This window comes from Muntiacus reevesi, chromosome 8 (genome assembly GCF_963930625.1).
Source record: "Muntiacus reevesi chromosome 8, mMunRee1.1, whole genome shotgun sequence".
Lineage (NCBI taxonomy): Eukaryota > Metazoa > Chordata > Mammalia > Artiodactyla > Cervidae > Muntiacus > Muntiacus reevesi.
In genome coordinates this window covers 61,354,808-61,380,447 of record NC_089256.1, presented here as the reverse complement: position 1 = coordinate 61,380,447, position 25,640 = coordinate 61,354,808, and the positions used below count along the sequence as shown (strand labels likewise).

Sequence of the window (25,640 nt, the reverse complement as noted above, 5' to 3'; positions counted from 1 at the left end):
CTCTTTCTTTTCAACATACGCACACAGAGTTGTGCTGAATTGGTTGATTGCTACAGATGCTAGAGTCCATAGGATCAACGAAACAGAAGAAATATACATTTATATACTAAAAGATATAAGATTTTTGATAAGCATAATGATTTTGTATGGATAATCTAGATAACAATTAAAAACTGAAATGTTTTTTCCTGAATTTCCCAAAATACTTGAGATTTTCTTATTGATTTCAGTTATATAAAATACAATGACTGAACTGTTTGCCTTGAGTAATATTGATAGACCAACTCAGAATTACCTAATGACTGCAGACTCAAGTAAAACATTATTATCAGACATTCTTCAAATATCCAGTGCAGAGTTACCATAGGATATGTTTCATCATCTCAACTCCACCATTGTTTACTCATCTTTCATTCAAGAAACCTTACTGCAAAATAAAATGGTCAAGAAAGAAATTGGATAAATAAGGAAACTATTTTAGGTATAGAATAAAATTTTTAATTTACTTTAAGGAATTGTTATTCAGGATTGGTTTTTTATGCAGAAGTTAACTTCTAGTCACAAATTGAAACCTACTAAAACCTTTTCTCAATGTATTAGTAAATAATGCCAATTAAACATGAAGTAATTACTATCTGACTTATATGCTGCTGTTCTTCATTTATTTTAGGTGTGGAAAAACTGGGGCTTTGATCAAGCAAATGCTGAAAAGGTATATTTATAATATTTATAAACTCTTGGCATTGTTATTGGAGAAGGAAATGGCAACCCACTCCAATGTTCTTGCCTGGAGAATCCCAGGGATGGGGGAGCCTGGTGGGCTGCCATCTATGGGGTCACGCAGAGTCGGACACAACTGAAGTAAGTGACTTAGCAGCAGCATTGTTATTAGAAAATATAAATCGTTTTCCTTTAACCAGAGGTCACTTAGAACACCTCAGTAACAGGGAACAAGATCATACAGGAAGACAGCATCACAGTCATTTTTGTTACCAAATAAACTATCAACACACTCCTTTCTAATCCTTACAGATCTCCTCATTCCCCCTTCTACAGTTTCTCCAGTCCTAGAGACACTAAAATAAGTTATCGCCATTCATTTTTCTGGAATATAGGCCAAAACCATGTACTTTTTAAATCTACCTAACAATCTGAAACTAGGTTTACAACATTTATGAGTTCTACAGTTGGACGTAAACCCTAAAACACCCTTAACCAGAGGAATCTGTCTTAAAAATCTTCCTTTTAAGTGAGAGTGTAGCTCTAGGAATAAAGCTCCTGAAGAAGATGAGGGAGAGAAAGAAAATGATACTAGCTTTCCTAGACAAATAGTGTGACTTTGGCAGTCAGTCATTGAGAGTCTAATCACTCTTGCATCCACTAATTTATGTAGGTATTATTTTTCATTATTACGTTTCTTTGGGACAAGCATTTTCCTCTTGTTTTGTCCAGAGATGCCTACTTATTTGCTACTTTTTCCTGATGGGAATAACAATGCTTTGATATCTGCTAATTTTTTTAGAAGAATTCAGTCTAATCTTATGTTTAGTTTACTTATATATTTGTTCACTTATGATAAATCTTAAACCTATACTACTGTATTTTGAAATGTGATTAAACTTGTCTTTACTAGTTAAAATACTTTGTGTAAAATGGGAAAATAAAATTTACTGAATTATACCTGGAAGCCGAAAAGATGTTCTGAAATGTGTCTCATATTCCTAGGACATTCTTGTGCAAATCATTTAGTCTGTCATCATACAAAGAGTTTATATTTAATAGTGTTGTGGACTAGTTCATGGAAAAGTTCTCAGAAAGTCCAGAGAAAGTGAGGCTACCCAAAAACCCAGGGAAAAGTTGCTTGAAAGGAAACAGCCCAGATCTATGAGATAGTCTCTTTTCCATACAAAGCAGTAGAGAGATGTCCTGTTGCTCTTAAATGCTTTTAATAACGAGTGATTTTATAGCTGTTCGTGTTTTCTGGTAAAGCAGTGGAAGACCTCTTGGTAGTCATCAATCAAGGAAAATAGCCATGGGAATTAAGAAGCTGAAAATAACATAAAAAGAGCTTTAACTCATATAAACTTTTAAGACATTTATTAATACTACTCACTCAATATGCTACCCCAAACTTATCAGATACACATACTTTAAGATACCAAATAACGAATACAAGATACAGTAAAATTATTGGATACAGAAAGCAGAGCATCTTTTCATTTATGTTTCTTTCTTGTCCATTTTAGCCAAAAGGGAAATTCTTAGAACTTGCAGCACACTGTTCTGCATTCTGAACATATTTTCATTTAAACTTTGAGAAAACAAAAATGTATGGAGGCAGAAACCAATTACAAGTACATTTTGGATCACATGGCAACTTACCGAGAAGTGAAAAGAGTAGAAGGAACTGCCTTAATAATTTAAGCCAATTGATAGCTATAGTCCAGTGCTTCAACCCATCAGTTACTATTCATAGCATTTCTGAGGGAGACTTGAGATTGTTTCTTACTAGGGAAAGGGAGCAGGGCATAAATAACATACATTTAAAAAAATACAAAAATACAGTACTATATCATCGTAGTGCAAATTTGGGGGGAAATAAAGACAGAAGATAAATCACTTAGCATTTAAACATATGTACCTCATTTTTTCTATGCCTAGTGTACTGATATAAGTATTTTCTATTAATACAGCATTGAACACCTGAGGTAAATCTTCCCATATAATAAAATGATTATTTCCTTATGATAGATTGCTAGAAAGGGACTTAATGGTCAAACAGCATATTCTTTTTTTTTTTTAGCATACATATTCCTAAAGGCCATTGATAGATATAGCTGAATTTTTCTCTAGTAGCACTATATTAAAATAATAAGTATTTATATTAAGATTTGAATGTACTCAAGTTCTGTGTCTTATAGCATTCTGACTTAGCTCTACCTTCAGTAGATGAAACCCAGTTTGTAAAAGGCAAACAGAAGGTAATATATTAGTAATTTACAAAGTACGTAGTATCCTTTCAACTAGGGGGTTTAAGGAATACTATTGCAAATTGCCCCTAATGTTTTATTGTCTAAATTTTTATCAATCTGTATCAAAATAAGATAGTACTCTATACCCTATATGAAATAGATTATGTAATTTTATTGTAGTGTTTACATCGAAATGAAATTATGTAATTCGAGTACTAAAACTTTTTACATGTTGAAATTTTTTTTTTCATTTATTTTTATTAGTTGGAGGCTAATTACTTTACAATATTGTAGTGGTTTTTGTCATACACTGACATGAATCAGCCATGGATTTACATGTATTAATTTTTTTACTTTTAGCCACATAAGGAAAATCTGTAACAGTTATTTCTCAACAATTATATAGTCAACTGATGTAACAATGGTACTAATATTGGGACGAAGACTAAACAGAGAGGATCTCGGGGTGCGTGATTCACCAGCAACAAAGCGTAAAGTTTTTGAAATGGACCCTAAATCTCTGACAGGCCGTGAGTTTTTTGACTTCTCTTCAGGATCATCCCATGCTGAAAACATCCTCCAGATATTTAATGAATTCCGAGATAGTCGTTTATTCACAGATGTTATCATTTGTGTGGAAGGAAAAGAATTTCCTTGCCATAGAGCTGTTCTCTCAGCCTGCAGTAGCTACTTCAGAGCTATGTTCTGTAATGACCACAGGGAAAGCCGAGAAATGTTGGTTGAGATCAATGGTATTTTAGCTGAAGCTATGGAATGTTTTTTACAGTATGTTTATACTGGAAAAGTGAAGATCACTACAGAGAATGTACAGTATCTCTTTGAAACATCAAGCCTTTTTCAGATTAGCGTTCTTCGTGATGCATGTGCCAAGTTCTTGGAGGAGCAACTTGATCCTTGTAATTGCTTAGGAATCCAGCGCTTTGCTGATACCCATTCCCTCAAAACACTCTTTACAAAATGCAAGAATTTTGCATTACAGACTTTTGAGGATGTGTCCCAGCATGAAGAATTTCTTGAACTTGACAAAGATGAACTGATTGATTATATTTGTAGTGATGAACTAGTTATTGGCAAGGAGGAGATGGTTTTTGAAGCCGTCATGCGTTGGGTCTATCGCGCTGTTGATCTGAGAAGACCACTGTTACATGAGCTCCTGACTCATGTGAGACTCCCTCTGTTGCATCCCAACTACTTTGTTCAAACAGTTGAGGTGGACCAGTTGATCCAGAATTCTCCTGAGTGCTATCAATTGCTGCATGAAGCAAGACGGTACCACATACTTGGGAATGAGATGATGTCTCCAAGGACTAGGCCACGCAGGTAAGGTTGATACGTATTAACTACAACATAATTTGCAAAAGTTTTTGTTTTTTTAAAATATTTTAAAGCTTCCTGAGTGTAATCTCCATGTAGTCATTTATATGTATCATCTATAAGTGGCTTTATGTAATTTGAGATTTGTTTTGGATTATAACTCATTAGAATTTCTCCCAGTGAAGACTAGATTCAACAGCAGCACTTTTCATTATTGTTGTTCTGAGCTATGAGATGGTATTGCAAAGGGTCTTTGCAGCTAGCATGTTTCAGCCTGTATCTTCTAATTTTTCTTAACCTTTGTAGGGTACCAAGTTTATTCCACGTTTTTCCTAAAGATCTTTGGATGTTAAGTAACTAAAGACTTTGTTAGAGTTTGTTGGACTGCCTCTACTTATAAAAAACAATTTGTGTATTCACAGACTAACCTCTTTCCTAACAGACAATGTGAAATATAGAGATCAAGTAAGTAAGTTGGTATACATTGGGGGAATTCTTAGATGTAAAATTAAGGTTTCAGATCTTTTCTCATTTCCACAGTTACTATATTTAAAACTATTTGAAAGTGAAAGTCACTCAATAGTGTCCTACTCTTTGCAACCCCATGGACTATACAGCCCATGGAATTCTCCAGGCCAGAATACTGGAGTGGGTAGCCTTTCCCTTCTCCAGGGGATCTTCCCAACCCAGGGATCGAACCCAGGTCTCCCACATTGCAACAGGATTCTTTATAGCTGAGCCACAAGGGAAGCCTGAGAATACTGGAGTGGGTCGCCTATCCCTTCTCCAGGGGGTCTTCCCAACCGAGGAATCAAACCGGGGTCTCCTGCATTGCAGGAGGATTGTTTACCAACTGAGCTATCAAGGAAGACCTATTTAAAACACCTGTAGATTCAGTTCTGTTTAGTTGCTCAGTCAAGTTTGACTCTTTGTGACCCCATGAACCACAGCATGCCAGGCCTCCCTGTCCATCACCAATTCCTGGAGTCCACCCAAACCTATGTCCATTGTGTCGGTGATGCCATCCAACTATCTCATCCTCTGTCGTCCCCTTCTCCTCCTGCCCCCAGTCTTTCCCAGCATCAGTGTCTTTTCAAATGAGTCAGCTCTCCACATCAGGTGGCCAAAGTATAGGAGTTTCAGCTTCAACATCAGTCCCTCCAATGAACACCCAGGATAGAAAAATAATCTCTGTGCCTTAAGAATGGAAGGAATAGTATTAAACATTTTACTGTGAATAAGCAAAAATTGGCTGTTGTGAGACATATTATAGTAAAAAATCTTTTAAATATTTTTCTAACAAAGCTGACCTTTTTGGTGTGTGTGATATAAAATACATAACATAAAATTTGCCATCCTAACCATTTTTGTGAAACTCCAATACTTTGGCCACCTCATGCGAAGAGTTGACTCATTGGAAAAGACCCTGATGCTGGGAGGGATTGGGGGCAGGAGGAGAAGGGGACGACAGAGGATGAGATGGCTGGATGGCATCACCGACTCAATGGGCATGAGTTTGAGTAGACTCCGGGAGTTGGTGATGGACAGGGAGGCCTGGTGTGCTGCGATTCATGGCATCGCAAAGAGTCGGAGACGACTGAGCAACTGAACTAAACTGAACTGAACCATTTTTGTATTGTTTAATAGTGCTAAACATATTCACATTGTTGTGAAACTGGTGTTTATTTTCTCATACTCTCTCCACTTTGTCTATAAATCTATTATAGCATAGCTCTTAAACCATATTTTTAGCGTTAATTTTGATTATCAATGTTTTAGAATGTGAATAAAATTCAGCATATTGTGAGATCTCATGTTTTTAATTACAATTCAGCATATTTTGACCTGTCTTTAAATCTACACTAGCTTGGATATAACAAGATTTGACCTGTTACCTCATAAGTAAAATGAGATTTATGATAAACAATGCTTATTTCACAGGTTTTGCTGTTGAAATTATTAAATGCAATAGTCTCAAGGTACTCAGCATAGAAGGTGGTACATAGGAAGTGCTTTAAGAATCATGGCTATAGTGTAGTGTTAGTATGACCCACTTTATGAAAACTTCCAGTACTTGACAATCTGAACTTTTTTACAAATGGGATACAACATTGAGTAACTGTTACTACAAAAATTAATGTATTATTTCTTTGTATATTAGGTTTAGAGTGCATTTTTTTCTTCAAAGTCAGCTGACTTTAGTTAAAAGTAATTATTTTATAAGAAATAAATATAAAATATTTTACTCCTAGTCTTTTAACAAAGAACAAAAAACTACAATTTATTCTATACAATATACTGATTTTTTTAAAGTTGTTTTCAGGACTGTTAAGAGATTTCAGCTGAGCCTAAGAATGTGAAAGACCAGTTCTTAAATGTTTTAATTAGGAAAACAAAACAGCTTTGGGGCTGTCCCAGAACTTTTCTGGACAAACTGTATCTCTCTAAGGGGAGAGTCATATATTTTTCCAAACAGAATCCCCTGTGGCACACAGAATGGCACACAAACATAGTTAATAGTACCTATACCCAATATCCAATACTTGGAATATGATTAGAATAGGGACCAAAGAATATGTGCTATAGAATCAAAATTATTTATATTAAAATTACTTATAAAGATATGACCAGAATGAAATCAGAGTGCAGCCTAAAGGTAATTAGAATCATAATTAGAGAATTTTCTGATTTTCTTAGTTATTCAATTTACAAAAATACAATTTTACATCCTATTTTTAAGGGAACCAATCCATTTTGTGCAGTGAAACACATCTATATGTATAAGATTATGATACCACTTTTCTCTAGGAGGCTAGTAGAAAAAAAAATCAAGCTGTAGTTATATTGAATTTTCAGACTATTTTAATAGCAGATACTTATTTTATCTAAATTTTATATTTTATGAATTACCTGAGAACTCCAAAAAGGAATGCTTTATTGTACAACTCTGCTATCACCTGTCATTTATATTCTGTCCTCCACTTATCTGTTACTACATGTTAGTACTAATCACTGGGAATTTCCTTACCTGAACAATATGTATTCTTTGTAGACGTTCTCATCTTTCTGAGAAACTAAAAACTACTTTGTAAGAGAAGTGACATCTCCACTTCTTCAACTACAGCTCATTCTGACTTCTCCAGTCACTCTACTGAAACTCCTCTCAGTCAGGTCATCTATTTGTTCTTTGTTAGCCTCTTTTCAGTCTTTATTCACCTTGATCTCTCTTTCAGATCTGACATTTTTAATTGCTTAAATCCTTCTTAAAACTCTTGATAGCTTCAAGAGTACAATATCCCTCGTGGTCCTTTTCTTCAGTACTCTGTTTTCAGTTTGATAGTTCTTTGTCTATTGTTTGAAATGTTGATATTCTCTTGGTTCACATCTTGTTGTCTTGCCTTGATAGTTTCCTCGATGATCACATCTATTCTCATGGTTTTGATTAACATGCTTACTATTGACTATGAAAACTATATCTCTACCCTAGGCTTTTTCATTCATTTATTCCATCATTCAGCCAATGTTTTTTAAAAAATAAAATGTATAGTTATACATATATATATTTGAAGATGCATCTTTTTTTTTTTTTTGACATGGAAAAGGTCTTAGTTTATTCTTACATGAAAAATCTGCACAAGCACCACAGATACAGTCACTGCAGAATCTTTACTCCTTCTTTTTGCCAGCACCAACACTGGCTTTTGCAGTCCCCCTGACTTTCTTCATTCTGTTCTTGCGTTCTTTTCGCTGTTTTCTTGAGGTGTTTTTCTTCTCATACAGGCCATGTCTTGCAAGCCTATGTTTGGGCTCATTCTTCTTCGCATAATCCAAGGAGTCGTAAATCATGCCGAAGCCAGTTGTCTTGCCACCACCAAAATGGGTTCTGAATCCAAATAGAAAGATGCAGAGGTAGGTTGTAGTTCAGGTCTCTCTGATTCTGAAGAGAATCAGACCAAAAAGGTGTGGTCTTGTACATTTTGGCCAGTTTTTCCCGAATTTCTGTTTTAGGTACTGTTGCTTTTCCAGGGTGAAGGACATCAATGACCATTTGTTTCTGCTGAAGCAGTCGGTTGGTCATGAACTTCCTAGTCCGGATAGTTACTGTGTCGTTCATGATGGCGGCTGATCTTCAAGCAGCCAGGGAGGAAAAGCGCTTGAAGATGCATCTTTAAAACACTAACATAGGCAAAATAAATCTCACAGTTAAAAATAATTCTTTCATAATATTTAATATCCAGCCTCTATTCATGTTTCTCCAGTCTTTTCCAAGCTGTTCTTTAATGAACCTGAATCCAGTCCAAGACTAGTACAGGATCATTGCATCTGTTTATTTCCATGAAGTCTCTTATTCCAAAGCAGTTTTTTTTTTTAATGAATCTTACTTGTTCATGGGCAAGTTGTCCAGAAAAATACTCCACAATGTGTATTAGTCTGGTCACTTCTTTGTGATATCACTTAGCTGCATTTAGCTGTTTCCTGGAAACTGAAAGTTAGCTTCAGCTCAATGGTGAATAGTTAAATACTTTTTTGCTGGAATTCATTCTAGGTAATATATGTATCACATTGCATCACATTAGGAGAAAGACAGCATAACTGGTTGTTCTACCATTAGTGATATAAAGATTAGCTCTTGATTAGGGCGATCACAGCCCAAACCCACCACTGTATAGTTAGGTTATACTCTCACAGCATCCAATATCTCTTTAGTGTTTATCGTGTGCCAGGTATTCTCCAGAGCTCAAGCTGTACTGGATAGTGACACCTGTATATACCCATGTGTCTCTTAAATGACAGAGAAAACCCCAAGATACCTTGTATTAAAAAGAGTGTGAAAAAAAATTTTTTAAAGAAAAAAAGAGTGTGATGGCAATTTTCTAGAAAGAGGATATAGGACATAAGACCATAAAAGCTTTGCTAACCATTATTTCCAGTTGTAAACCCTGGGTCCATAAAGAAAAAGTAGTGGAGACCTATCACAGAAGTAAAAAGTTTAGGAATAGTTGTTTTTATTAATATATGTTATGCAACTTTTAATTTCTATACTAAGGTATAATACGTTTTTAGTAAACACCTAGGGCAAGCTTCATTATGCGTTAAGGGTCCTGGCTTCAGAATCAGAGAGACCTGAACTACAACCTACCTCTGCATAAGTAGTTAATTCTGTGACATTGGGCAAAGCACTTTAACTTCTCTATATGTTAGCTTCCTCATCTGTAAAATAAGCATAATACCATCTACCCTGTAAGATTGTTGTGAGGATTAGAACTACTGTGTGAAAAATGCATAACCTAGTGTTGGACACATGCTTAATAAAAATTATTGCTAGTTTCGTGAATAATCAAAATATATTTAAAATTTGCACTATACTTTTACAGAACAGGAAATATAGTTTGAGAGACATAAATGCTTGCTATCAGGTGGTTTAAGTATAAATTGTTCATATCTACAGAAAAAATATGCAGTGCTCCATTAAACAATAGAGATAGCTGTGATCTAATAAGTTCATCATTTTGAGTTTAATTGGTTAATTAAGTACTTGTTTCTTCTAATACTTCCTACTACTCTTGTCTAGTAAGCAGTTACTATATAATGAAAATAGGAACCTATTGCCATAATGAGGACAGGGTTCAAGTTCTTATTGAATAAATCAACGAGAAGACCAAGGTTAAGTTTTTTTTAAAGAAATAATATTTTAGAAGTCAATGTTCTGAGTTTCTGTTTCAGTTTCTCTTAAGTGATAATCTGCTATTTTGGATTCATGGTCTACCATTTTTATACATGTTAGTTCATTGTTATTTTGAATGCATTTTTATATTAAAGTACTGTGTAATGTCTAAGTCTTCTTCTACCTGACCCTTGATATATCAGTATATATATAACCCTTTCATCCCCAAAGGGTTACCAGTTTTTTTCACTCTTTTTAGAAATATTCTTTGTATACAGAAGTGTGTGTGTCTGTGTGTGTGTGTGTGTACACGTGTCCCTACTATTTTTTATACAGATGGTAGTATACCTTATTTTTGTCTCCTAAAAATATCTTGGAATTTCTTCTATAGCACATATAGGTCTTCATTCCTTTTTTTTTTTAACTCTTCATTATGGAAAATTTCAAATTCACTCTTTTTTAAAAGTTGTATAGTATCACATTTATGGATACCATAAATTATTCAATTCATCTCTTAATGATGTACATTTAAGTTGTTTCTAGATTTTTTTCATTGCAAACAGTGCTCAGTGAATATTCTTATACATATGTCTGATAAATGATAGCATAAATTACTTGAAGTGAAATCACTCAGTCATAAGATATGTGCATTTTTAAAACTTTTGCAAGATATTGTAAAAATTGATTTCCAATTTATACTTTTCCAAAAATATGAAAATCCCTATTTCTTTACTCCTTTCCTTTATTTTAATAGTTTTTGTAAATTTTTGCTACTCTGGAAAAGTGAAAATTTGTATCCCATAATTTTTTTTGCTCAAACTTTAAACTTTATTTTGTATTGGGGTACAGTTGATTAACAATGTTGTTAATTGTTAATTATTGTTTCTTCTAATACTTCCTACTACTCTTGTCTAATAATTAGTTACTAAATAATGAACATTGGGTTGGATATATTCTTTCAGATCAAGTTTTTCTCTGGATATATGCCCAGGAGTGGGATTGAAGGGTCATATGGTAGCTCTATTTTTAGTTTTTTAAGAAACCTCCATACTGTTTTCCATAGTGGCTGTACCAATTTACCTTTCCGCCAACAGTGTAGGAGGGTTCCCTTCTCTCCAGACCCTCTCCAGCATTTCTTATTTGTATTTTTTGAGGATAGCCATTCTGCCAGTGTGAGGTGACACCTCATTGTAGTTTTGATTTGCGTTTCTCTAATAATAAGCATGTATCCCACAATCTTGATTTACATTTCTTTAATGTGAAAGTTTGAGGTTTTCCAAGTTTGAAAACCATTTATAGGTTGTTTTTTTCTCCACTTCATTGAACTTTAGTGTATCAGAATTTTGATTGCAAGTGATTGAAACCAGCATTATCATAGAAGGGAGATAGACATATTAAAAGGGTATGAGAAGTCATTATCTTGTAGAACCTAAGGGTAGAAGTTCAACAGGACTTAGAAGAAGACTGGAACAGGCTACTGAAAATCCATCAGAAATCTAGCCATGCCCTCTCTCTCCCTCTTGCCTCTGCTTTTCTCTGCATATTTGCATCATTCTCTCTCACTCGTCTGGTTGAATATGACCGTTCATGGGGTTTGGTTTCTATATTACAAGGTCAGTCCAGAGACACTGAATGTCTCCCTCTCATGTAGAAAGATAATCTCTGATCCAGACAACCTTCTCTGGAGAGTTACCTGTGGCCTTGGAGTGGGATCATGTAGCAGAAAATTGGTAGCTGAAATTCTTGTCCCATATGTAAGAGCAGACAACCTGATAGTGGCTATTAATAGTAAGGTGTGGGTTTTCTCCTTTGTTCTTTCTTAACTTGAGGCATGAGTAAGGGGTGGAGTAATTTGTGTTCATTGGAGACAACGAAAAATAACATCCATGTTTCTGCCTAGGAGGTAACACTGTAGCATTCGGCTTTATTCTTTCCTTTTATTCTCTAAGAATTTATTATTTATTTTACAAAGTTGTAATCTATTTCTTATCATAGCCTGCTGTTATCATTTAATATATGGTAATTGCAGCCATGAAATTAAAAGACGCTTACTCCTTGGAAGGAAAGTTATGACCAACCTATATAGCATATTAAAAAGCAGAGACATTACTTTGCCAACAAAGGTCCATCTAGTCAAGGCTATGGTTTTTCCAGTGGTCATGTATGGATGTGAGAGTTGGACTGTGAAGAAAGCTGAGTGCCAAAAAATTGATGCTTTTGAACTGTGGTATTAGAGAAGACTCCTGAGAGTCCCTTGGACTGCAAGGAGATCCAACCAGTCCATCCTAAAGGAGATCAGTTCTGGGTATTCATTGGAAGGACTGATGCCAAAGCTGAAACTCCAGTACTCTGGCTACCTGATGCGAAGAGCTGACTCATTGGAGAAGACCCTGATGCTGGGAGGGATTGGGGGCAGGAGGAGAAAGGGACGACAGAGGATGAGATGGCTGGATGGCATCACCGACTCAATGGGCATGAGTTTGAGTAGACTCCGGGAGTTGGTGATGGACAGGGAGGCCTGGTGTGCTGCGATTCATGGCATCTCGAAGAGTCGGAGACGACTGAGCAACTGAACTGAACTGAACTGAAACATATTTTCATGACATGAAATCTACAGTACCATAACCATTTTTAAACCACTCACATTTAAACTCTTCCTGATTTTTGCCAGTGAGATAAATATCTTTGTGATTATATAAGCATACCTGTAATTAGTTCCTGATAATAAATTCTTAGATAATTGCTTATTTTTAAGAGTAAATATTTGAATCTTTCAATTGGTACAACTATTTCTTTATAGAACCCATTTTGCCTTTTCCAGTTTCAGGTGGAAAGCGTTACCACACAAGTTGAAACTGTCCTTACTAAGTTTAGAAAGCCGTATGGTTTATGACTGTCATCCTCTTTATAGGATCATTTATATACATTTATATTGATGAACCATACCCAGTGATTCCTCTAGGCTCAGGAACTTTGTTATTTGGATACAGTAAGATCAGACTATCAGGAGCAGACAATGTTAATTATGAGAGACTGATTAATTCATTTATCTTTTAGTTTATTTATATTTATTTGCAATAAGAAATGGAACTGTCAGCTGTTCCAAAAAATGGAACTGTTCAAATGGAACTGTCAAAAGGTATTTTAAGTCAACGCATCCAGCATATTCTCTTACTGTGAGCAACTTAACCAGTTGGGAAGCCAACATTTTCAAAGGTTGTTTGGAATCAAGACAAAAAGAGCTAGTAGACCTTTAAAACCAGACTCTTCCCAGCTAGTATAGTTTGAGGAAATCTCACGCACCATAAAATATTCTTACCAAAGAACCAGTAATGTTCAAGTTAGCTTAGCTAAGCTTCTCCTTTCCTTTAGACAAGTTACTTGAATGGACACAGAAAATGTTTGCCTCTGTGGTTATTACTTACTCTTTCATTCATTGGTTCATTCATTTACTTATTGTATATAGGGCTGATCAATCCCTTCTTTTGATATATAGTTAATACATTGAGTTTAGTACTGTCGTATCCTACACACTAAAGAGTCATGTGGTCTCTTTAGGGCTTAAAGTCTCATATCTCTATTTGAATTCATTATTTTGGTGCAATTACTTGGTATTCGGGCATTTTTGAGTCTTGGAATAGACTGTGTCACTAATCTCTCTCTTTTTTTCCTTCCAACTTCCCACTATATGGAAACATTTCCTTTTGTGTTTTCTAAATGTATTCAGTCATTTTTCTTATTACCAAGGATCACCTTTAGACCCCTTTTTGTTGATGAAAATTAATTTGGCAGTTCATCTGTCTCTGGCATGTTTGCACTGACAATAAGAAGGTCTGTTATTTTGGCCAGCAAGTCCTTCTGAGGTTCTTAACTGAACCTGGCAATTACTATACATTTTGTTCATATCGTTTAGAATATTTTGAGAATTTATAATTCTTTTACCTTTCACATAAATCAAAGAATGTGATCTTTTAATTTGACCTTTTCTCAAGTTTATGATTAAAGAGCATGATGACTTTTTAAAAAAACATTTACTATTGTAGAAAAAGAATAATTTTCTTGTCACACTTTCCTAGGAACAAGTGGTGAGACTTAATACTCAAGTCTCAATACTCAAGACTTAATACTGCTTAATACTTAAGCAGTGAATATTTGCTAGTTTGTTACAGCAGAAAATGAGAAGATTAATAAAATAAAGTAACATAGTCTCTAAATAATAGATTGAATGGGTATCTAGAATTTTATTTATCCTATACTATCATCTTGGCTGCTTTTTTTATTCTCGTCACCATTATCAGCAGCAGCAACTCATTTCCTTTAAGGCAATCTTCTTCCTGTCTAAGATAAGTATTTTTCCAAGCTCAAGAAATAAAAATAGCTATTATATTGAGTTAACAGTCTCTAATGAGAACACCAGACTTGTCTCAAATTAAGTTAAAAGCCATTTGGTTGCAAATGAGACCTTCATTTAGGCAAAACTACTAGTTTGCTGATCCTTTCAGATAAATACACACAGTCACTGAAATAATCCTTTATTTAGTAAGACTAAATGTTTTAGCCATTAGCTTTTTGTGCTGTTTTCTCTTTTTGTCCCAAGGTGCAAAACAGACAATGTATGTTTATTGGGCTAAGAAGTCTTGGAAGGCCAAGCAAATTCAAGAAAAGGGAAAGTATAAAACAAGTAAAATGCTATATGTGCATGCTCAGTCTCTTCAGTCGTCAGACTCTTTTCGACCCTATGGACTGTAGCCCTCCAGGCTCCTCTGTCCATGGGATTCTCCAGGCAAGAATACTAGAGTGGATTGACATGCCCTCCTCTGGGGGATATTTCCAGCCCTGGGATTGAACCCATGTCTCTCATATCTCCTGCATTGGTAGGCGAGTTCTTTGCCACTAGTGCCACCTGAGAAACCCAAAGAAAGTATAAAACAAAATTCTATCAAAGTTACCTTAATTTTGTATTAAAACTATTAGGAGTGACTCAACCCCAGTAACAATATTTAGCAGTTTTTGTTTTGCTCAAACAATAGGTAAGACTTTGAGGATTATCACATGGGTTTGTCTTAGAAGTATTTTAAGTAAGATTTAAGGAAATAATACTAATATGGAAAGACGGATAAATTGGTCATTAGTTATACTACTAAGTGACTGGTGCTATCTACTGTTTACTTTTAATATTTTCATTTTGGAATTATTTGGAAAATAGTAAATATTATTGACAGTATTTGAGTCCTTCTGATAATATTTTGCTATATACTAGATTAGGGTTATATTATTTGCCGGGTTCTTAAAAGTAATTTTTATTGCATCTGTGGACAGAATTCTTTTCTATGATATTTATTTCTGATTTTATAATGGAAAAAGTATGCCTGACATGGACTGACTAGGTGAATGATTGTTAGTTGAAATAACTGCAAGTAAGTATAGCTAGAATGTAGCAGCTCTATCAAAGGGGTATACCAATGCTGCTTAATTCTGTTTTTTCCTAGTGAAATTGTAAAACATCACACTGACTAAAACTACTAATAAGTGTTTTAACCTGATCTTTTTTCCTTTCATGTAAGTAAGAGAAGAGGGATTGTTAACATTTTTGTTTGTGAGATTTAACATTGTAGCAGCCATGAAATGTAATTACAAGACTTTTTATTTCCATGAGCCTTAGGAACAAAAAGAAAAAGCTTGGCTAGTTTTTCCTGTCTCTATCTTAAGTTTAAACTACAAAGTAAAAGAAGCCTGTAATTAACGTAAACCTCAGGATTCCCTTAGTGCACTTAAAAGTTGTCTTTTCCACTCTAAAAGTAGCCCATGCTCATTACTGTTTTGAAAATTTGTGTTGATATAAAGGAGGAAGCCACACAATCCAGAGAAAACCATTATTAGCACTTTGCTATGATCTCTCTAGACGCATTAATTACATAGTATTGATCAGACTTTCTGTACAATTTTTCATCTTGCCTTTTTCCTGTAGCATTCTTTATTGTAAACTCTGTTAACATCTTTGGAGACCACCCAGCGTTTTGAGCTGGATTACTTTACTTTACTTAAGCTTAAAAATAATATTTTTAGGGAATTCCTGGCAGTCCAGTGGTTAGGACTCTGCACTTTTGACAGCTGAGGGCGTGGATTCAATCCCTGGTCAGGGAACTAAGATTCTGAAAGCCGTGTAGTGTGGTTAAAAAAAAAAAAAAAAGTTATTTTTCAAAATGATATCTGAACAAATACATGTATTCCTCTAAAGGATACTTAAATTGTACTGTGAATTTGTGTTTTTAGAACTAGCAGTCTGATGAAAAAGCACCATTTTCCTGCATTTACAAAAGTGCATTGTCTTAACTTGTGTGGTTATGCTTATCTGAATTGCTGTTAAAATTCCATTCAAAAGTATTACCAGGGTTCCAGTTCAATTAGGTATAATCTTTGGACTGCTTTTCAACTTTTAAGGTAAAACTCTTAGAAAAAATACCCATAGAAGTTTTCTGTGAAAAGATTATGTTACTAAACCCCTTATAAATGTTCTCAGAGTAAATAATTGGTAGCCTCTATTGGTTGGCACATACTCAGAAAATAAACTTAACTCTTTATAATAATGTTCCACTTTTTTTATGACAACAGTATGCTTTTAGGAATTTAAACAATCAAATATGTTTTATTGTTTATGCATTTTTATAATTATTTTAGGTCAACTGGCTTTTCTGAGGTGATAGTTGTCGTTGGAGGCTGTGAACGAGTTGGAGGGTTTAATCTTCCATACACTGAGTGTTACGACCCTGTGACAGGAGAGTGGAAGTCTTTGGCTAAACTTCCCGAATTTACCAAATCAGAGTATGCAGTCTGTGCTCTAAGGAATGACATTCTTGTTTCAGGTAATAAAGAATTATTATGTAGCTACTTTTAATTTAATCACAACTTGGCCATTTTAAACCATGACAATGTCTCAAAAGAAAAGAGTGAAAGTAGAGATGCCCACTTTAATCAGATCATATTATACAACAAATAAAACTGAAACTGACTTATTGTTTTTAAAAATAGGCACAAGATAATTTAGAATGACTTAAAAAAGATTCACCAGAAAATGTCTTTAACCATATCATATTTTTTTCAATTTATGTTATTGATTTCTTGTTATTAATTTCTACTGAACAACAAAGTGATTCAGTTATGCATGTATATTATTTTTCATATTCTTTTCCATTATAATTTATCATAGGATATTGACTGTAGTATCCTGCACTGTACAGTAGGCCATATTATGTTTTTAATTCTCTCAAATGCATATAGAATTATGTACAGTTTTTAAAACTTTATTAAGGAACACAGTAAAGTATATAAAGTAAAGAGTGCTCAGAGTTAAGCATCTCTCATCCACCCATGTTTTCTGAAATTCTCCCCAAAGTTTATTCTCCCCAAAGTAGAATTGTAAAATTCTACTATTCTACATTAAAATTAGAATAGTAAGATTCATTTTCTACATTTTATTATTTGGGGCATGTAGTGATTATTTCTCAAAATAACAATGGACAAGGTTGAATCTGCTCTGTGATCTATTTCCATTTGAAGTTTTAAGAGGGTCTTTGTTTCGTTTATTGAACTGAATCCTCAAATTCTTGGACTGGGTGAATATTTCAGTGTTTTCATTATTTATGCCTTTGGCATAGATCCCTTAGTGATATACTTGTTAGTGTGTGTGCAATGTTTTGCATTTATAGGTGGAAGAATCAATGGACGTGATGTCTGGATTTATAACTCACAGTTAAACATTTGGATCAGAGTTGCTTCTCTAAATAAAGGCAGATGGCGTCACAAAATGGCTGTCCTCCTTGGTAAAGTAAGAGAAACCACTTTTTGTTATTATTGCTGGTACCTTTCCAGAATAAATACCACAGATGAATCCTTCATTTTACTCACCCTCTGGGTATTTTGGACTCAGCTTGTATTTCCTTTCACTTCTAACCTCAGTACATAAAATGAAGATATAAACAATTTGACACTGTACTTTTGAATGGATATTTTGTTCTCCCAACTTGGAATTTGTAGCAGTGCAGCACATTTCTTTTCTCATGCACCATTGGTTTCTAAATGCCTGAGAAGCACTGGAAAATAAAGGAGTACATCAAGTACAAAAACAGGCTAGTGTCTAATCCAAGCAGTCTTTTTTCCTTTTACTGACTTTGGCATTCAGGCCAAGATATATTTATCTAGAGTCATATTATTTTATCTTTATTATTTGTACAAGTAAGGACAAAGCAAATAAGTGTTAAGATAAACTCACCAGCTTATTTTAAAGCAAACTTACTACTGACTGCCGCTAGTAAATATAAAAAACATATAATCTGATTCTGGACCATTCACTGTCCTTAGGAACTTGAGAATCACCAGTAGACTAGTGGCAACTACAGCCAGTTTTTTCAAGTTAAATTAATATAAAAAGCTGTTACACAAAGCAGATAAAAATACAGCTGTGTACCAAGGGCTCACTTGGATTCTTTTCCTGCCTCCATCTCTATCAACTCCTCCAAAGCCACTTCAGATTGCTGAGCAGTCTAAGTAAAACCAACATACTTGGCTTGCATGTTTTTTTTTGAAGTGTGGTTGATTTACAGTATTGTGTTAATTTCAAGTATATAGCACAGTGATTCATGCTTTAGGGGTTTATTTGTTTGCTGATTATATTCCATTATAGGTTATCACAAGAAACTGAATATATCACACATACCTTTTTTATTGGTTCCCTATTACCCTCTACTAAAATGATTGCTACCTCTTAAGCCCTCTCGTGAAGGCATTTTAGAGCCACCAATGAGAAAGCAGAACTGCTCTAGTTGGAACAGAGATGATGCCAGGAACCCTTCCCACTCAGCCACCTATCAGTTCTCATTCCTTCCCTCTTATCTCCCCACAAAAGCTTCTTAAAAACTGTGTACTGCAGAGCTTCTCAAAGTGCAGTGTGAAAGCTACTGTTAATTCCTAACGTACTGATCTAGTGTGCTGCTGCCACTGACAAAACTAGTGAAATAATGAGGACCTTAAGGTAGGTGTAATGGAAATAAAATACTAACAGTATTTTCTAAAACCACTGGTTTGTTGATATAGTTTTGGTAGCTGTACATCAAGAATGACAGCATAAAAGGGGCAGGTAAAATAATTAAGGGGTTGAAAGAGAAGATAATAATAATTCTTTATTCTGAACATAGAAAAGCGTATGAAAATGATTGATGTTCCAAACATCATTTATGGATTGATGAACACAAATTTACTTGATAAATATTAGTATACTTGACTTGAAGTTACACAAAACTTAGAAGCACTAATTCAAAAAATAAAAGGATTCCTTCTATCCTTCCACAGCAAGTACTCAATTCATGGAAAACAGTTATCCTAAAAATTACATTCAAGGCTGAATTCAAACCTATAAAGTTATTTAAAGCATAAATGTTTTCTGTTAAGGAAACACTGGATGGTTTGTAATATAGTATTTTAGAGCAAGAAGCAATCTTAGAAAATATTTAATGTAACTTTTTCAATTTATGAAGAAACTAAATCCAGAGAGATGGAGTCATTTACTCAAGGTTGCACAGAAAGTGAGAAAGCAGGGGCAAAAGCTCAGATTTTCTCAATCTCGGAGCCTCTTATCTTGAGGCTCATAGCATATATTTTTAGTTTATGCATGTAGTGTAGTATTAAAGTTTAACCCTCAAAATTATGTGATAGGTACTATTATTGTATACATTTTTAGATTGAGGAAATTAAGACAGAGTTTGAGAGTATAGGTAAACTGCCCAGGCACGGTCTTATGTGCAGTGGCAGAGCCAATGTGGACTCTACCTCTCCTCACTTCAAAGCTGTGCCCTTAAGTACTACATTATATATATATATATATTTTTTAAGTACTACATTATACCTCAGTTTCCGTACCCCTTCCATAGCTGCATGACCTTGAATAGATTACCTAACCTCTCTGGGCTGTATGGTGTTGCAAGAACAGACCCACCAATAGATCATTTTAAATGTAAGAAATGCAAAATAGAAGTAACATTGGCTGCTAAGGAAATTTGCAAGAGTACAGAAAGATAGATTGTGAACATACTTGAATGACAATGACAATATAAAGTTTGGCCTTGACCATTTGGCATTCATTGTTAGACTAGTAAAAGGAGTTCATGAGATATTTTACGAAGATTAATCTATGGTTTAGAGAGTACAAGAGTGGAGACCAGGAGAAGATTGTGAGGTATGAAATGATACGGACGCTGAGGAAGGATAGTGGCAATGGAAAACAAAAGGAAGGGACAGATGTGAGAGATGCTATGAAAGAAGGCTCAGTTGAACTTAATAGTTAGTTAGATATAGATGCAGAGAAAAGTTGATGATAATTGTTCATTAAAAGAATTGTAGATGTTAAATTGGAGAGCTTCTATAGGTTAAAGATTTCTTGTATATCTCATGATGCTTAATGGATTATTCTGCATGTAGCTGATTTAATAAATGGCCTGTTGATTGTTCACTTGTCCTACTTCCTCATATTTGTGAAAAGAAAATGTATATGAAAGCTCTTTGAAATATACAGTCTAGAGTTCATTATGTGCCAGGTACTTTTCTAGGCATTATAGGAACTAAATTAAAGAACAAGATAGGCCCTGCCTTCAAAGATCTCACAGTCTAGTAATCCTTACCTAGTATTTTAGTTTCTAGCTTTATTCTATTTTAGAGCTTTATTCTAGTTTTATAATATTCAAATATTCACCATACGTGAATATGAGCATTTATGCTAAATCCTGTATTTCTCAATGCAAGTAGTATTGCTGCTAATGGGATGAAGATTGCTTCTTACTTCAAGCTATACATGTCCTTTTGTGCATAATGCAGAGATATACATATAGTATGTAAACAGATACACAATATATCTGTGGTATTAAAAATTTCATTGGAGGGGGCTATTATGAAAAAAAGTCTAAAATATCTCCTTGGTGGTAGTGAGAGGATGATAATTTTTTTAACAGGTCCAGAAACAGAGCTAAATATATTGCAGTTAACAGTTACAAGGAACTTTTAAAGGGAAGAGGTCCCTTTTCTTTAGCCAACTAGTTAAAAACTCAAACTTTTGATAATTAAGATTTTTTCCATGTATTTTACATGTAGGTATATGTTGTTGGAGGCTATGATGGGCAAAACAGACTTAGCAGCGTAGAATGTTATGATTCCTTTTCAAATCGATGGACTGAAGTTGCTCCCCTTAAGGAAGCAGTAAGTTCTCCTGCCGTGACCAGCTGTGTAGGCAAATTGTTTGTGATTGGTGGAGGACCTGATGATAATACTTGTTCTGATAAGGTAAGCCATGTTTCCTTACAGAAATAACCACTGATATACACAAGAAGAGAAATACAAATGGCCTAACAAGTAGGTAGTTTGGTCCCTTAGTGTGAAGGGCCTTTTAAAAATTGTCTGGTACTTTGGGAGAAAAACATTGAGTTTCAGGTTACTAAAATAAAATCATAATATATCTGACATTTTTCTGTTAAAAGTATGCTTTGATCTTTTTGAGATGAGACTATTCTCAAATTTGAGATCTTGTACTAAATAAACCATTTAATAGTATGGTTTACATACCATTTAATAGTATGGTTTACAGAATAAAAAAATTATTTGTTCAGAATACAATTGGTAAGTGAACTAGCAAAGGGTGAGACAGTAACCAATTATGCTGCTTTCAAATGGGTCATTTTCTGTGTACTTTGAAAATATTCTTTAGAACAAAGGGAAGAAAACCTCTCTAAACATAGGATGGCTCAAAGCTGCTGCAGTTCATTAAATTCCTGGGACAACAGAACATGTGCCATACTGATAGCTCTGAAAATATCGTTTATTCTGGAGACAAGTATCTAATGCCTGATTCATTTAACAATAGTTTACTAAATTTTGTCAATAAATTTTTTCTCAAATTTTAATATAATGTCATATGTTACATATTTAGAATTCATTAATTCAGAACTTGTGATAATTCAAAGTGGAGTAAATTGAGGTTTGCTAGTATTCTTTTGAAGAAAGGACTCCCTAAATATGTAAAGAAATTGTATTCAAACTGAGGAATACTTATCCTCTGTAACAGAATTTTTTAAAATCTAGACTGTTAATTTTAATGGGAACAAAGCAAATCTGGTAGCCATTCATCTGAGAAACAATCTGTGTGTGTTTGTCACTCTGTTCTGCTTGATAATTCAGATATTTCATTCTCAAGCCAGCCTCCCTTAATTCTGAGTTAATGGAATTTTATTTTAATCACATTTTTGTATATTGGCAAACTTTTATTAAGTAAATTTGCATTCTTGTTGAGAAATTTTAATTAAATATTTCTGTATATTATTAGGTTCAATCCTATGATCCAGAAACCAATTCTTGGCTACTTCGTGCAGCTATTCCTATTGCCAAGAGGTGTATAACAGCCGTATCCTTAAACAACCTGATATATGTTGCTGGTGGACTGACCAAGGCAATATACTGTTATGATCCAGTTGAAGATTACTGGATGCATGTACAGAATACATTCAGCCGACAGGTAATAGCATAAAACGGACCAAAAGAAAAATCAGTGTAGGAGAGACCGAGTACAGTACGAGTATGAATATATAGTAACGTCAGACTATATTTCATGTACACTTGGATTATTTCACAGTTCTTTGAAAGTTCCACATAATAGCATATGGTGTATTTTGAACTCCTTCCAAGGAATGGATTATTGAAATAACTTTTTACTGTCCCGTGGTAAAGTAGGTATTGTACTTGGTCTGTTGGGTTTTTTTCCCTCTTGACCTTTATCAGACTCCTACTCCAGTTCTTATCCCTCTCTCTTGTACATTTCAAAAGAGGAGAAATGCTCCCAAAGTGGTTTCTTTGCTTCTGCAGTTAGAAACTAGGTAACATGTTGTTTTTTTGTTATAAAGAAAATTACTATACTTGGTTCTCTTTCATTCACACTGCATTTGTACTCATACTCTGCCTCTACCCCCACCCCAAAAAGGCCTTCCCTTGGCCTTTTAGTTCATACTTCTACCCTCCTTTCTTCCACCATCAAAATGTTTGATGGCCCTGATGCTGGAAATCTGGCTCAACCCATACCACTTTTGAGGTGTTGTACCCACAAAGGTTGTTACTAATAATTTTCTGAGTCTCATTCATGTTCTCTTGGGTTTTTTCACCCAACCCCTAAATATGGGTATTGCCTGAGCCTCTTTTCCCTGCCTTTTTCCCAGTTTATACTCTATTCCTGCTCAGTACTGATGACTTCAAATCTTATTCTCCATTAAAGCCTCTTTCCTGTGCTCCAGACTCAAATTTCCAACTGCCTATTTGATATGTTCTAACACAGATTGGTTCCAAATAGGAAAAGGAGTACGTCAAGGCTGTATATTATCAACCTGCTTATTTAACTTATATGCAGAGTACATCATGAGAAACGCTGGCCTGGAAGAAGGACAAGCTGGAATCAAGGTTGCCGGGAGAAATATCAATAACCTCAGATATGCGGATGACACCACCCTTATGGCAGAAAGTGAAAAGAAACTAAAAACCCTCTTGATGAAAGTGAAAGAGGAGAGTGGAAAAGTTGGCTTAAAGCTCACATGATCATGGCATCTGGTCCCATCACTTCATGGGAAATAGATGGGGAAACAGTGGAAACAGTGTCAGACTTTATTTTGGGGGGCTCCAAAACTGCAGATGGTGATTGCAGCCATGAAATTAAAAGACGCTTACTCCTTGGAAGGAAAGTTATGACCAACCTAGACAACATATTAAAAAGCAGAGACATTACTTTGCCAACAAAGGTCCATCTAGTCAAGACTATGGTTTTTCCAGTGGTCATGTATGGATGTGAGAGTTGGACTGTGAAGAAACTGAGCGCCGAAAAATTTATGCTTTTGAACTGTGGAGTTGGAGAAGACTCTTGAGAGTCCCTTGGACTGCAAGGAGATCCAACCAGTCCATCCTAAAGGAGATCAGTTCTGGGTGTTCATTGGAAGGACTGATGCCAAAGCTGAAACTCCAGTACTTTGGTCACCTCATGTGAAATGTTGACTCATTGGAAAAGATCCTGATGCTGGGAGGGATTGGGGCCAGGAGGAGAAGGGGATGACAGAGGATGAAATGGCTGGATGGCATCACTGACTCGATGGAGTTGAGTTTGAGTAAACTCCGGGAGTTAGTGATGGACAGGGAGGCCTGGCGTGCTGCAATTCATGGGGTCGCAAAGAGTCGGACACGACTGAGCGACTGAACTGAACTGAACTGCACTGAAGACTCCAGACAGAATTCACCTTCTTCCCCAAGCTTGCTTTTTCTGTTTCAAACAACCTAGTGAATGGAAAAACTCTGTTTCTCTCTTATTCACAACACTTCTGACACCAGATATGTGAGTTTATTCCCACACCAGTCAACTCTCCATCTCCAACTGGTGTCTTACAGTTCAATTCAGATCTGACACAACCTGAAGTTAGCTTCAGATTTTAAGGACTCAGTCCCATAAGACTGCCACTGCTTCAGATGCTAGTCACAAATCTCAGGTTGTCACCAGTACTTCTGATCAATCAATAAATTAAAATAAAAAACCTATAAATCAAGTTTTTCACAGTCCCCACCACAAGTTCAGTAATTTTCTCAGGAAAACACTTATTTATATTTACAGGTTATTACAAAGGACATAGATGAACAGCCAGATAAAGAGGTACCCACAGTCAGGTCTGGAAGGATCCCACGCACAGAACTTTCTGTCCTCATGGATTTGTGGTGCTCCATCCTCCTAGCACATGGATGTGTTTACCAACCTAGAAGCTCTCCACATCCTGACTTTGGGGATTTTATGGAGGGTTTATCATCTATACATGATCAACTATAAATCAATGTCTAGCCCTTCTCCCCTCTCCAGAGAAGGGAGGGTTGGGGAGAAACCCTTTTCAAGCTTCTAATGATGACTTGATCTCTGTTGACCACCCCTCATCTAGTAGTCCACCAAGTGTCACTTTGTTAAAACGAAAAACACTCTCATCAACCAGAACATTCCAGGGGATTTAGGAGCTACATCAGGAACTGGGGGCAGAGACCAAACTTAATTTTTAAAACTTTTCTTACTTTCTCTTAAATTGAATCAACCCACTGTATCAGCTCTGTGTTCTTGAGCTCCTGCCATTTTCCATTCGTGGTGTTCCTGCTTTTGTTAAGGTTCTCATCAGCTCTTACCTACACTAAAACAATATTTTCTAATTACAGTTTCTTTCTCTAATGTCTTGCTTTTCTAACACTTTACCACTAGTATCTGTTGCTTCCATTTGCTATCCAGATGGTATGTGTTCTTGCCTTCGTTCATTCTGTCCGCTTAGCCTTTAATGCCTTTTCTACCTTCTCTACTTGTCTTTCAAGGACCACTTCATACTTAACAACAAGCTGAGATTGCCCTGTTCAGAATTAATGTCTTTTCTTTCTGATCTGTCACTATACTTAACCCCTATTAGTAAATATTTATTGAATAAGTAAACAAATAGTGAAGTAACAGAGGGTCCTAATGTTAAGACAATTTTATATACAATATAAGATATATAGACTGTAAGGATAATGACTAGGGTTTGGGTATAACACCATTTTTCTGAAGTTGTTGACATTGAAGTATGCTCTCCAATTAGTAA

At 35.2% G+C, this 25,640-nt stretch overlaps 1 protein-coding gene across 5 annotated transcripts in view; it reads left to right on the top strand.

Moving 5' to 3' along the window:
* KLHL24 (kelch like family member 24) overlaps nucleotides 1-25,640 on the top strand; it is a 38,746-nt gene that overhangs the window by 5,309 nt on the left and 7,797 nt on the right. For all 5 annotated transcript variants that reach the window (XM_065943165.1, XM_065943168.1, XM_065943166.1 and 2 more), the window contains 6 exons: nucleotides 671-712; nucleotides 3,333-4,313; nucleotides 16,651-16,835; nucleotides 17,679-17,797; nucleotides 21,109-21,297; nucleotides 22,334-22,522. In XM_065943165.1, coding sequence (XP_065799237.1) covers nucleotides 3,394-4,313; nucleotides 16,651-16,835; nucleotides 17,679-17,797; nucleotides 21,109-21,297; nucleotides 22,334-22,522 — 1,602 coding nt within the window. In that variant the 5' untranslated portion in view covers nucleotides 671-712; nucleotides 3,333-3,393. The remainder of the gene's footprint in view (nucleotides 1-670; nucleotides 713-3,332; nucleotides 4,314-16,650; nucleotides 16,836-17,678; nucleotides 17,798-21,108; nucleotides 21,298-22,333; nucleotides 22,523-25,640) is intronic.